We start from the raw sequence: 17,883 nt of genomic DNA on the forward strand, positions 1-17,883 counted from the left end.
CTAGATGTTTGAGATTCTTTGGTAATAAAATGAGGATAAAATATCTAATTTCTTTTTTCCTTCATGGAATCCTGGAATGGGCGTCTGAATTCGTGTTTGTAGGCGTGTTTGATAGTAAAAACTAAAAATTATTAAATGTTTATCAAACTTTTGTCGAAAATACTATTCAACTAATTTTCGATCTAAATTCTTAATATAGATGATGAAACATTTCAAAAAACTGGAAAGTATCCGACATGCACACCCTACTAAAAATGTACAATGTTCAAAGTAGATTATCATTATTAAGGTACCACAAAAGCACATAAAGATAGTTGTATTCAATTGATCCCAAGATACTTTACTACAAATGTATAATAAAAATCAAGAGCTGTACTTAAAAAATGTAAGCTGTGTTCAATTGATCATAAGTTATTTTATCAAAAATGAATAGGAAAATAACATTTAAAAAGAAAAGAGCTGTACACAAGAAATTGCAAGGAAAGCATGCATTTCTGCATTGTAGATCACATGCAATATATCTACAGTGATCTATAGAAAAAAAAAACGTCGTCAAAGTGTTTCTGGTAAATATGGGAGATTACATAGTTATAGCTGGGTAAACATGGCCAATCACACTCAAGTATATTCTTTTGATATAGATAATAAATATGAGTGTGTGTGTATGTATGTGCTCCGCCTGATCACCGTCTTACAGGCATCGATTCTATGTATTCATTGACTTTGTTTTTTTTTTAATTAATTGGTAGTGAGTATTTTAAAACAATATATTCTCATTTCACAAAAATAACGTTTGTTTTTGCACAAGACAGCAGATCACGGCTACAAAACCTTAACTGTAATGAGTATTGATCAATGACAACTTGAAATTTATTTCGGGGGAATCAGAACTCCTCTTCTGAGTCATGTTCATACAAGTCTTGTTGTAAAGAGTCATATACAGCATCCTTCTGTCTCACAATAGGCGGCGTGTCAACAGTAGTGTCCACATATACCCCAGCATTTCTCTTCGACTTCAAGAACACCTCCATATCTCTCCGATATTCTTCGTTTCTTGCTCTTCAAATAATAATCTATATCTATGGAATTAAGGGTATAGGAAAAAAAGGGATATCATTGTTTTTCAAATACATATGTATAATGCTCTTGCAGATTTTAGTCTAATGATATCATATGCATTCTTTCGAAATACATTTGTGTACATTTTACGTAAGAAATGAAATATTGTACTTTAACTTTTGTGGGAATTACGATGAACAAAGGACATTCATTTTCTTGATATTTATCATAACGCAGTGATTGACTTGCCGACTTGCTTGCTACCTATATCTATCAAATAACATACCTGTGTCGTCGGTAAGTTATCCATGCAGCTAGAATCAGAGCAGCTGAAAACAACAGTCCGAACACCAAACCAACAATGCCACCTTATAAAAGTCAAAAATTCGTTATTAAAAATAATTTATGTAACTAATTTTGTTGAAATGTCTACTACGGGGGGGGGGGGGGGTTCCATGAGACAAGTCGAGTTTTTGGAAAAGCGTTTTTCTTTCTTTCTTTCTTTTTATGCCCCCGTAATCGAAGATTCAGGGGCATATAATTTTTGCCCTGTCCATCCGTCTTTCTGTTTGTCCGAAAAACTTTAACATTGCCCATAACTTTTGATTGGTTGGAGCTATGGCTTTCATATTTCACATGTGTTTTCCTTATGACAAGACCTATCTTTGGCTACCATCATATTTGACCTCGGAGTTTGATCCACTTTTGCAAAATTTTATGAGACTTTGACCTTGACCTTGGAGTTTGACTTGTTTTAATTTTGAAAAACTTTAACTTTGGCCATAACTTTTAAACAGTTAGTGGTAGGGTTTTCATACTTCACATGTGTATTCCCTGTGACAAGACCTTCCTGGGATACCAACATCTTTGACCCTTTGACCTTGAAGTTTGACCTACTTTTGAAAAACTTAACCTTGGTCATAACTTAAACAGTTGGTGCTAGGGCTTTCATACTCCACATGTACATTTTTTGTGACAAGACCTTCCTTGAGATACCAACAATTTTGGCATTGACCTAGACTTTGGAGTTTGACCTGCTTTTTTTTAAAAAAAAAAAAAAAAGCAAACTTTTACTTTGGCCATTATATTTGAACGTTTGATTCTAGGGCTTTCACATTTCACGAACATGTGTATCACTTGTGACAAGACTTTCCCTTGGGCACCATTTGACCTTGACCTTGACGTTTTACTTACTTAAAACCTTACTTTACCGTAACTTTCAATGGTTGGTGATAGGGTTTTCAAATTTCACAGAAATTCATCGTGACAAGACCTTTCTTTGGGTCACAGGTGTTTGGGTCGCTTAAATCCGACTTACGAAAAACTTGGGGTGTAAAAAAAAAAAAAGAGTGAAAAAATAGGTCAATGTTGGAATTTAATTCAGTATATCTCGGGAAGAATATACGGAATTTCGGAATGAACTTTGGTATTATTGTAGGTTGTTTATATGTGAATAGATATGAATAGAAAGTAAAATTTTAGATCTTTGATTTAAAAGTGTTTTATTGGCGAAAGTGGGAACCCTATAAAATGAGTTCCATACCTTTACTATTATTTTTTTTACACCCCAAATTTTAAAGCGATCTAAAGGCCTGTGCTTTGATCTCTTGACCTTGAGTTTGACTTGCATTTGAGGAACCTTAACCTTCGCCATAACCTGCCATACGGGGGCACCAGTGTTTCACAAACATATCTTTTTTTTTTTTTTTTTTTTTTTTTTTACTTTGTTCTTGATTTTCATTATTTATTAACGAAAGTCGATTGAGCTCATTTTCGTAAAAAAAAATTAAAAAAAAATAATAATAAATTCGCGTTATAACGCGTAACTTTCGCGAATAAACGCAAAACTTTCCCTGTAAAACAGACATTTACATAAGTCTCGTATATATAAATTATGGAGGAAAAGTAGACCCCTCATCCCCGATAAATATCCTATTATAATTATTATTTAAAAAGCTCATGAAATGGTACATTGTTCCCTTACTTTAAGCCAGATTTCTCCAGTGTATAATTTATAGTCCAAAATGATGGATTTCTTTACAGTGGTAAAGTTGTTGTGAACTTTAATGATAAAAAAGAGCCTTGAAAAAGAAAGTGACAAGTGGAAATCTTCCTGAAAAATAAATCAGACTAAAGAATTTCTTTGATTCAACAAGTGAAAAACAAGAAAATCTTTAAAGGAATATTAATTTTTATTAATTAGTACGGTTTAAAGATTAAAGGCAAATTTCTCAAGACTAATCTATCCATTTCTCGCATCATTTCTCTTTTACATCTTCTGCAGAAATGTCATTTATAAATTCACAGAAGTCCCCGTCTGCGTTCATATGTTTCTTATCTGTCAGTCAAGAACACAGGTTCCTGAGTTACATGACTATGAATGAATAATTTCGCGCCAAAACGCGAAAGTTGCGAAGGTTTCGCGTTTTAACGCAAATATTTTTTTTACCATACGAAAATGATCTCAATGGGCTTCCGCATTACTTTTTTTTTTAATTCTGAGCTTTTTTGTATCCCTCGGAAAAAAAATCTTGTATCTGCCCATGGATATGTGTGTCCAAGAGAGAGAGAGAGAGAGAGAGAGAGAGAGAGAGAGAGTTTACCTATTTCATGCTCTACAAAAGTTTCGAATTTGTTTTCAGATTCCCCTCCATCCGTAAGAGTTTGATTTGAGATATTCTCGGTTGTTGGAACAATAGTGGTGGTATCTGAATCTCCTGTAAAATAATAGTGCATATTAAACAACTTTTACTTTAAAAACAAAACAAAAAGAAAAAACAAACAAACAAACAAACAAAAATATCAAGCAGAAGTAATGAGAAAGTCTTTAGAAATGCAACCGAATGAAAACTAAGAATTGTCCAAATACATGTATTTATGTTTAAAAACCTTTTCTTTTTTAAATATGTAGAAAATTCAATCACTGAAACGTCACTTAATTGTTAATGAGTGAGGAAAGGTAGTTTTAATTTGTTTGGTTGATTACCCCCCCCCCCCTTTAATTGTTCTGGTTTTGTTATTTCCGTGTAAGTTTCCTATTATTTTCCCTTTTATTTTATTTAAGTTGTTTAAATTATTATTTTTTATTTTAAGAAATTTAACATCCTTTAAGCAAAACAATTTATGGGCGTTTTTAGCAGGGGAGTTTGAATTTGAGTCCGAACGTCACAAATCAGGTAGTAACTCGGTGGAATAACGGTTTAAATTATTCAAACCACACGATAAAATAGATGTTAAATTTGGAATTAAGATCTCACCAGCACTTATCGCGAAATTCTGCTAAATTTAGGGCTCTGCTTTAAGCAGCTCCACAGTAAAAGAATTATACACAAGGCATTAAACTTGAAAATGTGATGCATGGGTTGGGTTGGGTGCTACTAGTAATGTTTAGGATAGTAAAGACAGACATAAAATTTAGGGGAAAAGAAGAACGTTATTTTAATTTTTATTTTAAAAAATCAACTTCAGCTAGACAAATTAAAAATGATTTTGTTAAAAAAAATATAGATTTATAACTACTTGGATCATTGGAGAGACAAAATAGGAATCCGTACAATACCGTGTTTCTTTGCAATATGAAGTCGACTTGGGCTAGGTATGGTAGTAGCCATTGCCCATGGCCAGTCTCCAACGTTCACCGAGACTCGTGCTCAGTTTATGAGAATGACATTTTTTAAGCATGACAAAGTATGAGTATTTTTCATTCTTAATAAAAAAGAGAACGAGAGCCAATGAATAACATGGTTAAAACCCTGGGGTGGGGTACGTATCGTGAGTGAGGGTGAGGGAGGAGGGCATAAATTAACGATGATTGTTTTAGTATGACAGAATAACAGGTTAGACATCTGTATATACGTATACATGTATATACCTGCATCTCAGGGTGTACATACTGTTAAAAAACGCAACTTCCATGTAGTTGGATTAAAAAAAATACACTGGAAGAATGTAAGGGATTCTAAAAACTTACCTCTTCCCCAAAACATTACTATAGTTTTAGTAGGTACATAACAAAGAGATTGCATTCATTCAAGTAGATTTGCCGATATCTAACAGTCTAATAAAATAATGTGTACCTACACATAATCAAAGTTCAGAGATTACACAGCTATAGCTTCCACTTATCTTCATGTAGATTCGTGTATGATGCAATCTTTATACATGGCTAAAACATATTTGTATTTTAATACATGTGTTATTTACTTATTTTCGATCTATTGTATCACTCGAGATAAACATTTATCTGCATATGTGTGACAAACGGACAAAAATGGTGTTGGACATATAGTCGGTGCATATTGTGCAAGGGTGGATCCAGTTTTTATACCCCCGCTCCGAAGGAGAGGGGGTATACTATTTTACCCTTGTGTGTCGTGCTGTCTGTCTGTCCGTCCGTCTAGCTGTGTGTCTGTCTGTCCGTTACAAATTTGGTCGCAGTTTTCTCAGCAACTACTCATTGCAGAAGCTTGAAATTTTAGCACACTCTTTGTTTAGGCATGCCATATAGTGGATTCATTTTTGTACAAATCCGATGTCAATTTCCTGATTATCACTGTGTCTGTCCATAACTGAACTTGTGTATTCACATCAGAGCGGGGGTATTATTAGTGAGCATTGGCACACAGACTTCCTGATTGTTTTTTAATTAGAAGGGGGGGGGGGGGTATCGAATTAAGATATAAATTGACGAGCCAGAACAAAATAATTGCAAAAAACATAGTATGAGGAAATGTTGGAGTTCGAAGACATAAATCACATTGTCATGTCGATGTAATAAAATTAAAAATTCCTAAAGGGAATTTACCCCCCTCCCCGTCGGATCTGATTTTGGATTGTTGAAAATATCGGTTCGCATATAAATATTTGAAAAGGTTTCTTCTTCTGATTTTTATTTTTGTTTTTATTATTGTTATTATTTATTAATAAGCTTCAAAACAATTTGAAATGGACTCCACCGTCCATAGAACAATTGTTTACATCTATAAATAAACTTTGAAAATTGAACTTGAATACTATCCCATTTCGATCAGCACTCGGGTAGGGGACTAATGCGTGTTACACAGTTGTGATGGAATCTAGTGACTGGCATGGACCTAACACTTATTTAAGAGGTAAAGGTAGGGAGACAGCCAGAATTGGAAAAAAAGGTGTCTAAAAAGAAAGGAAAAAAATACTCCCCAAGCTCGAAAGAAACTGTTTAAAGGATGGGGGATGGGATCCTCTCTCTTTTCGGAAAAAAATTCAATAAATGGAGTCCATCGCGCCATTGACTGAAAATTCTCATGCTAACTTAAAATCAAAAAGACTTTTCTAAGGGATTTGGGGTGGGGGGTCTAGGGAAAAAGTTGGGGACACCCTCCCCCTCCCCTCCCCCCGATACTACCTACTTGCCTGAATAAAAATATAAAGAAGAAAATAACACTCTAAGTTTCCTTGAAAGGTGTTACGTAACATTCCAGTGACTGGCATTGACATGTTAGAATAATTATGTTTGTAGCTAGTACACCTTTCAAGGTTCGCGCTTTTGAAGACAGTGTATATAAATTATTATATAAATATAGTCTTTTCATGAGGTCGATCCATAGATATATCGACTCCACAGAAAAGCATATCGACCGAGCACGAATCTATGGATCGACCTCATAAAAGGGCTACATTTGTTTGAATTTAAAAGAATTTAAAAATTGTATACTTTTAACACTCAGTAAATGTTAGTTTGGTCATAAGATATGCAAACATGGTGACTTATAAAGTACCAATGCACTGTCCCGTGGTATCTTTTGCAATTTAGTGGAATATATCTATTCAGTATATGTATATCTCTGGGTTTTTTTGCATTATGGTATACACGGTGGTACTTGTTTATACTTTACAATGTGTATTTCAAATTGTACATGTTAGCAATTATCTCAGCTTATGAACCATGAGTAAATTGACTAAGTATATGCTGAATATTACTATTATCACATATTGTGAATAATTATTATACTTCTTTGTTCTGTTTAATAAGCATGTATGTAATATGCTCAAAAGGGCCCCGATTTGGAATAATAAATAAATATATAAATATAAATATATTATTTTTTTTTAATAGAGATTTTAAAATTATGGGAACAAGTCACAAGTTTTCTCTCTCGTCTTTTTTACACTTAGAGACTAAAGATCAAAATAAAATAAATTAGTCTGTTTAATGTCATTGTATTTCCTTTATACCGATAGAGTAATTTAGGGAATTTACTAATTTAAAAGGCTACATTTGTTTTATTATGTTTTGTATCCATTTTTTGAAAAACATATCTAATATATATGTTTTAATATAAAGTAGATCCTTATTCAAGGCATTGTTACGTCTTACCAATTATTACAGAACATCACAATTATAAATAGGAGTTGAAGTATTTTTTGTCAGAAACATCAAGTCATACACTGTATTAACTATTGTGAAATCAGCACTTTTGTTGTTTTACAGAAAATTATTTCCATTTTTAGAAACATCAAGTCGATATGCATTTCAGAATTCTTTAAATAGTAACACAAGTCTATATGCTCTTATAAACTTAATCATGTGATTAAGTTTGAGCCAATCAGAGAGCTTGGGATAAATGAGAAAAATAATATATAGTGTTATTAATTTTAAATTACATGTAGGTGTACTGTTAGGATCCCCGTGGTCCCCGTGTGACTTTTTTTTTCATTTGTCCTTTTTACACGCTGTCTCCATGGTCTAGAGCAAGATGAATCAGAATTGTCTACAAATAAGGTATTTGTATGGAAAAAAAGAGAATTTAAAACGTCAGAAACTAAACAAAGGTTAATTGTACTCGTCTTATGGAAAGAGATTTTGTGTCAGTCTGTAGTGACCTTGACCTTCCATATATTGTCGTAAAATATAAAGAATATATATGGTTATTTTCGTGCAATTTTCCCATAGATATGTGGTTTGTTGCTTGATTTGGACAAACACAAAGTGTATCTTACCTTTGTAGCATATTTTTTTCTTTTTTGTATATATATATTTTGATTGTCAACCTTTGGACATTTACGATAAACAAATACGACCTGATTGCGGATCAGGAAAGAAAACAAAGACTGAACTATTGAAAAAGACGAAGTCAGTTACTCTCAAAGGTTCGTCAGTTTACCTGTGAATTGAACGGTGATGTGTCCGTATTTCAGTGTAAGATGAAACGATGAACGCTCGAACACAAATGCTCGAACTGGTGAGTCGCATTAAGTGATTAAATTCTCTCCCGTTTTGGCGTAATTTTAGTTCGAAAATACTCTGTCATTGTGCAATGTCATGATTCAACGTGTAAAGTAGCTGAATTTTCATAGTATGGCCTGGCATATGATTCATTTTCCTGTATTCAATTAAAAAAAAAACAGACCTCTATATTACCAGGGACCTATATACTATATAGGTCCCTGATATTACCCTGAAAAAAAAAAAATACAAAGAAGTATCATTGTTAAATCATATGTGTGATATAAGAATAGCACTGGAAATGAATGAAAATTATAACATTTGTTTTATCTGCCATGCTTGTTTATATATGTACATGTGTTTTTTGCATGTTAATTTATGTTGTAAACGTTTTCTATATGTGATATTTTTAGCTGTGATAGTCGGTTTAAGAGCTCTACAGAGCTCATGTTTATTGTTAATCTATGTAAAAAATGCTGACTTTAAATAAAATTTACTTACTTACTAACATCCGGTGAGACTAATTTGTCAACCTGTCAACCAACCCGTAAAACTCTTGACTCTTGAAAACTCGAACTCTTGATCTCTCAAAGTTTTTCTTTGGTATTTCAAAATATCTAGAGCTACCTGTATTTGATTTATTGTCATTGACCTGTGATTTTAATAATATATGCATCTTGATATTGCAGTCAGTAGAAGGTCGTCAGATTGAAGAGACAGTCAGTGGTGAGTAAATTTAAATTGGAAGAGGGGATTGTAATGGTTGTTGCTAAAATGCGGATTGGAATGGAAAATATGATATCCAGGTTAATCACTTGACAAATACTGTAGACATATCATTTACTGTTTGGGATTAATTTTTGTATGTACACAGTCACAAGTTTTCCATGGAATTTTGTCACAGAGTACTTAAAGTGCATTAAAGAAATACAAATGTCTGTCTAAGAAATCTACATAATTTTATATCCGCAGATTGAACAGAAATTGTGATTCTGTTGAATTATGATTCTGTTGGAAAAAGTATGTTTACAGTATATAAATCATACAAGAAATGATATTATACAATTAATGACTCTCTAGGTAGTGAATATGGTTTGATATTCACCATAAAAATATCAATATTGATATGTCAGACTTTAAGTTATATCTGTTTCCCTTTCATTGTGTGTAAGTCTGTAAGACATCATTTCCCATCAAAATGTTTTGAAAATAAACATTGGGCTTATGCAACATTTTTCCTGCTCAAATTCATGGTTGGGTTTGTCCGTTGCATCCATTGTTTACAACATTGTTTGAGGTGTTGTTTGTGATGTCACAATTGCAGCTGCATGAGCACTGACCCTCTAGTGAATACAGCTTACGTTTGTGTTTGTATAGATTATATAGGAAGTATAACTAGACTATATGATAAATATATATTTTATATATATATATATATATATATATATATATATATATATATATATATATATATATATATATAAAATCAAGGATTATCATTTAGTCATGTTAACTTTATTCTCATGTGAAGATAGTTGCACATAGCATAGGGTACGGAAAGCAGAACAAAAATTATAAATAATGCAGTACATCTATAAACATAAAATTTTACAGTAAGAATAAAGATATTTATTACATTTTCAACAGTGAAATACTGTAATTTATTTACTGAATAAAAGTGATATTTTGACAGAGTGTAAGAGGATATCAAAATGGTATTCTCACAGTGTGAGTATATCAGAAGTGCGCAAAACTTACGATTTTTCTTCCATACACTAAGAGTGTTTTTAAAAAAATCCCCGGTCTGTTATAAGATAGAGTTAATGAGACTAATAGTTATACTGCCAATGTTTTTCCAAATTTGTCATTAAAAATCCATGTGTACAACGTTTTTCAATCTTGCAATCACTTAGCTACAGTGTCTCAACCGCTTAACTATGACATCACAGCATATGACACTGTGTTACGAAAAGTCAAACGCAAAGGGAAAATCTAAGAAAATGTAATAAACAGAAAATTCAATGTTTTGAAGATGAATATAGAATTTATTTCACTCGTGAGACAGGCTTTTTTTGATATTTTCACTCATGCTTCATACTTGTGAAAATGTAAAAAAAATCCTGTCCCACTCATGAAATGAATTCCATATTCATCTACAAAACATTGAATATCCTCTATTTATTTATAGAATAAATTCATTAAACCCCATCTGATCAACATGAATGGCCAGTATTTGATTTTTGTGTGAACCACGGTATGAGGGAACAGAACATAATTTTCAGTGAATATGTATAGTAAATGCTCAACAGATGTGTAAAGTTTTAGTCAACTAAAAAATAATGGGACACAGTGCAACCAAGACTGCTTTTTGCTTCACCTGAGCTGAAGGCTTAAGTGAGCTTTTCTGATCAAAATTTGCCTTAGTTGTCATCATTTTCATTGTTGTCGGCATTGTCACCATAAACTTTTCAACATTTAATCTCCTCCTCAATTTCATCTAAAGAACCACCAGGGCCAATTTCAACCAAAATTGCCACAAAGTATCCTTGGGTGAAGGGGATTTAAGTTTATATAAATAAAGGACCACATGCTCTTTCAAGGGGAGATAATCAATAATTAGTGAAAATTTAATCGCGTCTTTCAATGATATTCTCCTCAAGAACTGCTTGGGCAGAAATACATGTATTGAAACTTATATGAAAGCATCATTATATAGTGTAGATTCAAATCTGTTTAAGTCATGACCCCCAGGGTAGGGTTGGGACAGATGTGGCAATCAAAGTTTTACATAGGAATAAATCGGGAAAAAATCTTTTAAAATCTTCTCAATAATTTCAGTAAGGCATGATTAGCCATATTGATAAGACAGCATCTTCAGGTAGTGTAAAATAAAATTTGTTCAAATCATAACCCTGGGATTGGGTGGGGCCCACAAAAGGTCATCAATGTTTCACAAAGGAATATATAGGAAAACATCTTTAAAAATCTTCTTCTCAAGAACTGCAAAGGCATGATCAATCTTTAAGTTATTGATATGAAAGCATGTGTGTTGACTCATTTTTGCTCAAATCATGACCCCCTGTGGGTAGGGCAGGGCCACAATAGGAATATATAAGAAAAAAATCTTTAAAAATCTTCTCAAGAACAGCATAGGCATGATTAGTTGTATTGATATGTATGAAAGCATCCTCAGGTAGTAGTGTAGATTTAAGTTTGTTCAATTCATGACTCTCGGGGGTAAGGTTTGGCCATAATAGGCAATCAAAGTTTTACATAGGAATATATAGGAACAAGTAAATTCAGAGAATTGTGGTCCGTCACTTTCAGTGTCTTAGTGGCTGGGATGAAATATTTATGGCATAATGTAACTGTCTTGTGTGTTTTTCCTGTCTTGTCTATCCATCATTAATTATGTAAAAATACATAATACAATCTGAAAGATCTTGTCACAGGTAATGCACATGTAAAAAAAAATGTAAAAGCCCTGTCTCTTCTGCAAAAGTTACGATCAAAGATAAAATTTTTTGTAAGTAGGTCAAACTTCTAGGTCAAGGTCATGAAGTCAAAATCGATAGTTCTTTCTGAAAGGTGTTGTCACACAGATAATGTACATGTAAAATATGAAAGTGTCTTTCTCATTCAAAATTTATTTTATGAAAGCTACCATTAATAGCAAGCACAGTGAGCGGCGCTCTTCACTGCGAGCTCTAACGACAATGCCTGTGCAAAGAGAAAATTCGGACTACTGCACATTAATTCAATAGAATTTTTCGCACGCCCTAGAACATGTATATAAATAACTTCATACAAGATTTTCTGTTTCTGTTCCTTTCTGCTCCATTTTCCATTCCGCATTTTAGCAAAACCCAGTTGTGATGGGGATCAACTGTAGGTTCTCTAGTCTGTAGCTATTACATGTATATTTCTTCTGTATTTAAATTCACATAAAAGCAAATATTTATATTTTGTCATAGGGAAATATTTTTTGTGTCATTTTTACAGGTATATTTCATACATTGTTGCTTCACAGAACTGTTGGAAAGGTAATCACACATTATTATTCTATAATGTCAATGATGTGAATTTTTTAAGTTTTATCATTGTTGGAATCAATGGTAAATTAATTAAGCTAGTATTTATTTTTTGTTCAAGTTCCATTACAAACAAGAGGGAACTTATTCTATAGGGACTGTTGGTATACAGGATGTAGACTGTGACTTTGTAGATTTTACTTATGTAAGTATACTTTAAATTTTACCTTGGGCTCCTTACCTTTATTTATAATGTGTATTGTTTTAGTCTTATGCCTGCATCAGTACTACACCTTTTCAGCTTCTTTTAAAGAATTTGGATTGTACAAATGAAGACTTGTCTGGAAAATAGAATACTTGTATTAAAAATAGTGTCATTTTGATTATAGCTAGTATAAATGCTCTATATTGATACTAAACAGTTGACTCTTCATTCTATATGTATTAATATCTATAATGTAGCAATGAAAATTATGATTTGAAACAACTTTATGATTAATAAATTTGGACACTTATCTTTCAGGTGAGAGTGGCATCTGATGGTCTTGATCAGACCATTAAGAAAGACATTGCTTTATTCAGGGATACACTCCGCAGCACAGATAATCCTGGATCGGGACAAGTATTATAATTTTTTTTTTCTCATTGAGTAACAAAGCACTGCATTTTAAGCAATAGTCTTACATATCAAGACATAAATGCATTTTTACTTAGAAATATGATTGCATTGAAACTTAATGTAAATTTTGATCAGCTTATCCTGATTAACAGATTTCCTTGGAGTTCTACCAGAAGAAGAGAGCCCGGTGGCCATTTCCTGCCGAGTGTATCCCATGGGAAGTCTGGACAGTAAAACTGGACATTTTAACTCTTAATAATGAAAATGGTAAGAGGGAATTTTTGTCAAGGAATGCACGAGAATATCGGTACTAGATTTATAAATCATCTTAAATAAAGTTTTTCTAAGATTTCACAATTTTCAAAGAAAGCTTTGTGAAAACTTTATACAATGACATGTAGTTTTACATCATAACATTGTACAATGTATTTTCTTAACATATTTATACCCCCCGCTTGAAAAGTGGGGGGTGTATAGTGATGGGATGTCCATCCATCCATCTGTCCATCCATCCATTTCGGGGTACCCATCTCTTATCAGCAACTCCTCATACCACTGAATAAAATTTAATGAGACTTTCACAGAATCTTTGTAACATAGTGCCATTGTGCACTTCCTATTTTACTTTTTTATCAGACACATAATTCGGGTTTCCAATAGCAAAACATAGACACTGCCATTCTTTCTATAATATAGAAGGGTACCCATCTCTTATCTGCAACTCCTTCTATATCACTGAATAAAATTTAATGGTACTTTCACAGGATCTTTATTACATAGTGCCATCTTGCACTTACTATTTTACTTTTTGATCGGACACTTATATTGGGTCTCCCATCACAAAACATGGACTTTGCAATCATAATCATTTGTGATGCAGGGGGTATCATTTTTTGAGCTCAGTGCTCATAGTACCTCTTGACTAGTTTAAAAAATTTAAAAAAAAAATTAATTAAAAAAAATATTTTGTAGAGAGGCAGATTTGCAGGGAAAAACTAGGAGAAATGTTAGGAGAGAAGGTCATGAATATTGCAGATCTAATGAATCGCCATGAATATGTTCCCAAGATGCCAAACCAAGCAGAACTGGATTTGGTATTTGATACAAGTATTTCAGATGTACAACCTTACTTATTCAGGGTAGGTGAAAGAAACATGATTGAGATACATCTGGTCATGTTTCCTGGCTGTTTATTGTTACATGAATATTTAAAAAAAATCCATTATTATATGACTTAGAACAGAACCTATTATGGCATGTGTTTGATAAGTTGAAATTAAGCAATATAATCTGAAGATGTTTGAGAGTTATTTACTGTATTTATTTTCATAAACATTCAATTCTTTAAAAATTGTGCCAACGTACATATTACTTTAATATCAAAGATAATCAATGATTTTAAGCACTCTTTACACTCAAAGGATACACATTTATTTTTGTTGGTTGAATAATTATTGGCTTGAAAGTCTGTAATTGTTCCTTATGTACTTTTCACTACTGTACGAGCAGGTATTTTATGTAGTTCTATAAGGTTTCTCTTATTTTTATAGGAGTTAAATGTTTTTATTGGTCATTAATATATTTCTTTGAAAATGAGGGACTTGAGAGAAAATTGGTTGCCATCACCTTTACAGCTTATTCCCCTTTAAGATACTGGTACACCCTAATAAATGCTATTTCATCATCACATCTTTATAATTTTTCCACAGGATGTTTTTTTTAGCTCTACTGGTTAGAGACTTAAGAGACCTATACTAAGATACATAATTCTAAGCACCAGTTTTTGATTAGGCTGTTCAAAGTTAATTCTACGTTTAACGTCACCTCTAAAGTTCAAAACCTATGAGGGAGGGAGGAAAAAAATAAACAAACAAAATTTTTAAACATTTGTGAATTTATTCAAATTAACCTATTCAGTACATTAAAAAAAACACTATTGAGTAATAAGAGTATTGGATATGACATCTAAGTCTAATTTCCTAAGCAGAGTTTTTCCTTAGTATGTACATGTATATTGGTTTGAATCCTTTTGTGAGCAAACAATGTAGACTGAATTGGATTTATATTGCCACACGTCCATGGTATCCTGTAGGAAAATGCTTCTTCTTGTGGGAATAGTTGTCAATGATTGATATCTACAATTAAAATTATGTTGACAGTATTTAATACATTCTGAAATTCAAAATATCTCGAAATTGAATTCTGCTGTATTTTTACTCATAGTACTAGATCTACTAGCATTTAGTTTTGAAAGTGTAAATACTATATTTGGACCATAGGTGTTAGATAATTTTACCTTGAATTCCACACACGACAGGATTCTTCACTTCTTGGAATACTCCAATCTCCTTTGCTTAAAAGGCCCTATCTTCTCTAAGCTTATCCCTGCTCAAATGGCAATGACTAATATTATCTTTCCCTACAATTGTTGCCATTTGTAAGTACATAAATGCTACATCTTAAATGTTTACAAAAATATTTTAAGACGAAACTATTAAATAAAATTTTAATGATGCATCTCACTGTATATTATAAAATATTTGTTTTTGACACACTTTGCACTCAGTTATAAGTTTTGCAATTCTCTCCAAATGCAATGAAGAGTTCAGCCAACATAATTACGAACTGAGTCTGTGATACAAAAACTGATAAAAACTCAACAAACTAGGCTTTGTCATTAACTTCAATCATAAAATCATCTATTTTTTACTTACATTTATGATCCCATACTGTTTAATTTACTAGTTTTCTGTTAATAAGACAACAACTGCGGTATCAAAGCACATTTTCTGTCATTACGGGATGCAGAATTAAGTCGCTAAATGTAGAACTGAACCGGAACGGATATATGAAATTCCGAATTGTTTGTTTTTTTCAAAGACCTATTTCTCCTAAACCTACGCGCGCGGGTGACGTTAAACGTAGAATTAATTTTAAACAGCCTTACAGCATGTAAAACACTAAAGATGGGGTTTAGTTAAAGAGACTAGTAGAAGAACATCTCCTAACAGAATGGTTGCAAAAATATGATAGGTAACATGGTTAGTACCTTGGAAATCAGCTTCGAAGTGGAGGAACCTCCCATTTGTTTATTATTTTTGTTTCTTACCTTGTGTATTTTTATTATACTGTATATGGCCAATTTTTTTTTTAACATTAACAAAAGTACAAACCAATTGCACAGAATGGCTTACAGATGGAATTGACAGAGAAATCACATATTTTTGAGAAAATAAAGACTTTATATTTTATTAGTTGAGGGGGGGGGGGGGGGGGGGGTTGAGCCACGCTTCAGGTGTCTGTGGTATCATACACTGTGCTGGTGCACTTAATTGATTTAATCAATTTTGCCATAAATGGAATTTCTGTGCCATTCTTTCAAAACATTACTCATCATACAGTTTTGGTCAGATTTCTATTGTTACAGAAGTGGATTATACTAAGATTTATACTAAGATAAATCTTTATTATGAGTACACACCATTAGAGCTACAGTCTTGTCAGAGACTTCTTGTTCTTAGCTCTACTGGTCAGAGACCAGAAGAGCTTATGTGATAGTAAGGTGACTGTCGTCCATCCATCTGTCTGTGTAGCTATCTGTCTGAAACAATTTTTCATGCCAATGCCCATGGTTACTAAAAATAGAAATTTCTGAGGAATACTTTCAGAATGCTACTCCTCTTACAGTTTTGGCCTGATTTTAATATAATGTTGCACACAAGTAGACTACACTGAGATCAGCGAGATGCAAAATTCTGTTTATCAGTTTTTGATTTTGATGAAAGTCTTGCCATGCTTACTGAAAATGAAATTCTGTGAAATTCTTTCAAAAGGCTACTACCGTGAACGGTAGCTCAGTCGGTAGAGCGCTCGCTCCATGATCGGGAGGTCATGAGTTCAAATCTCGGCCGTGACTGACCTAAGTCGATAAAAAATGGGTAGCAACTGTTCCTTCGCCATGCGCTCTGCACTTTGAAGTGAAAGTTGTGGGTCCTTCAGATGAGACCTTAAAAACCGAGGCCCCGTGTCACGGAAGGCATTGTCATGATAAAGATCCTTCACTGCTCAATGGCCCTGAGTGCCGAGTAAAGGTCAAAATTTGAAGCCCTTCCCCGGTATATGGTGACGTCTCTATATGAGTGAAAAATTCTTCAATGGGACATAAAACAACATACAATCAATCAATCAAAACGCTACTCCTCCAACAGTTTTAATGTGATTGCAATAAATCTTGTCAGAAAAAGAGACTGAACCAAGGACCATTATTCATTTATTGCTGTTGCATACATGTAGTTTCAAGTGCAAGTGCTACTTTTCTCTTCCTTTATTATAAGTACAAACCAGTAGAGCTATAGTTTTGTCAGAGACTTCTGATTTATTTGTTCCTTAAACAGTGGCCAGTGTTTGTAACTAAACATGGAATGAGAATTATTTTGTTTTCTCAGTCAGACATGACCTTGTCTGTTGTAGATATCTCACCAAACCACCGGCCCCTCCCAGTCCTCTGTTGGAACGACGATGAGGAAATTCATTAAGGATACCTTGGCTTTATGATGTTATGTGAGGGATCGCTCATTAACTCTCACAGAAAGTGACTTTTAGCAGCACCTGTATAAAGCCAGCTTCTCTTCAACAAGTGTCTTTCATGTGGAATGAGTGGATTTAGTGAATTTGTCTTAGAACTGTGTGAATGTTACTTGAGTGATTTGCTATATTTAAGTGTGCCATGCAAGTGTAATAATTTTGATTGAAAAGGGAGATACATATACATGTACAAGTTTGCTTCAGATATTTAGAGGTGTTTAAAGTTATCAGGTTGACAAACTCATTTGTTGATATTACAAGCAACTGACATCTTTTAATTTGATTATAAAACTGTATAAAAACTTTTTTTTAAGATGAAACCTGCATTGCAAGAAGATTGTAAAAGTAAAAAAAAAAAAGAATATAAAGATAAAGTTAAAGGCAAA

General features: G+C 33.0%; 2 protein-coding genes across 2 annotated transcripts; one reads left to right on the plus strand and one right to left on the minus strand.

Moving 5' to 3' along the window:
* Nucleotides 1-884: 884 nt before the first annotated feature.
* On the minus strand, nt 885-5,045 carry LOC133173918 (uncharacterized). Its single transcript, XM_061308982.1, has 4 exons — nt 5,030-5,045; nt 3,663-3,776; nt 1,346-1,427; nt 885-1,059 (listed from the first exon to the last, which is right to left on the minus strand). The coding sequence occupies exons 1-4, from the start codon at nt 5,043-5,045 to the stop codon at nt 885-887; spliced, it is 387 nt and encodes a 128-aa protein (XP_061164966.1).
* A 3,112-nt stretch (nt 5,046-8,157) lies between these two features.
* On the plus strand, nt 8,158-17,883 carry LOC133173824 (autophagy-related protein 101-like). The gene is made up of 8 exons (XM_061308873.1): nt 8,158-8,279; nt 8,953-8,989; nt 12,266-12,306; nt 12,416-12,499; nt 12,818-12,916; nt 13,066-13,180; nt 13,886-14,052; nt 17,384-17,883. Exons 1-8 carry the CDS (start codon nt 8,250-8,252, stop codon nt 17,465-17,467), a joined length of 657 nt encoding a protein of 218 aa, XP_061164857.1. The 5' UTR covers nt 8,158-8,249; the 3' UTR covers nt 17,468-17,883.

Source organism: Saccostrea echinata, unplaced genomic scaffold (assembly GCF_033153115.1).
Source record: "Saccostrea echinata isolate AGI-Se365-2 ecotype Australia unplaced genomic scaffold, CSIRO_AGI_Sech_v1 ptg000056l, whole genome shotgun sequence".
In the NCBI taxonomy this organism is placed as follows: Eukaryota; Metazoa; Mollusca; class Bivalvia; order Ostreida; family Ostreidae; genus Saccostrea; species Saccostrea echinata.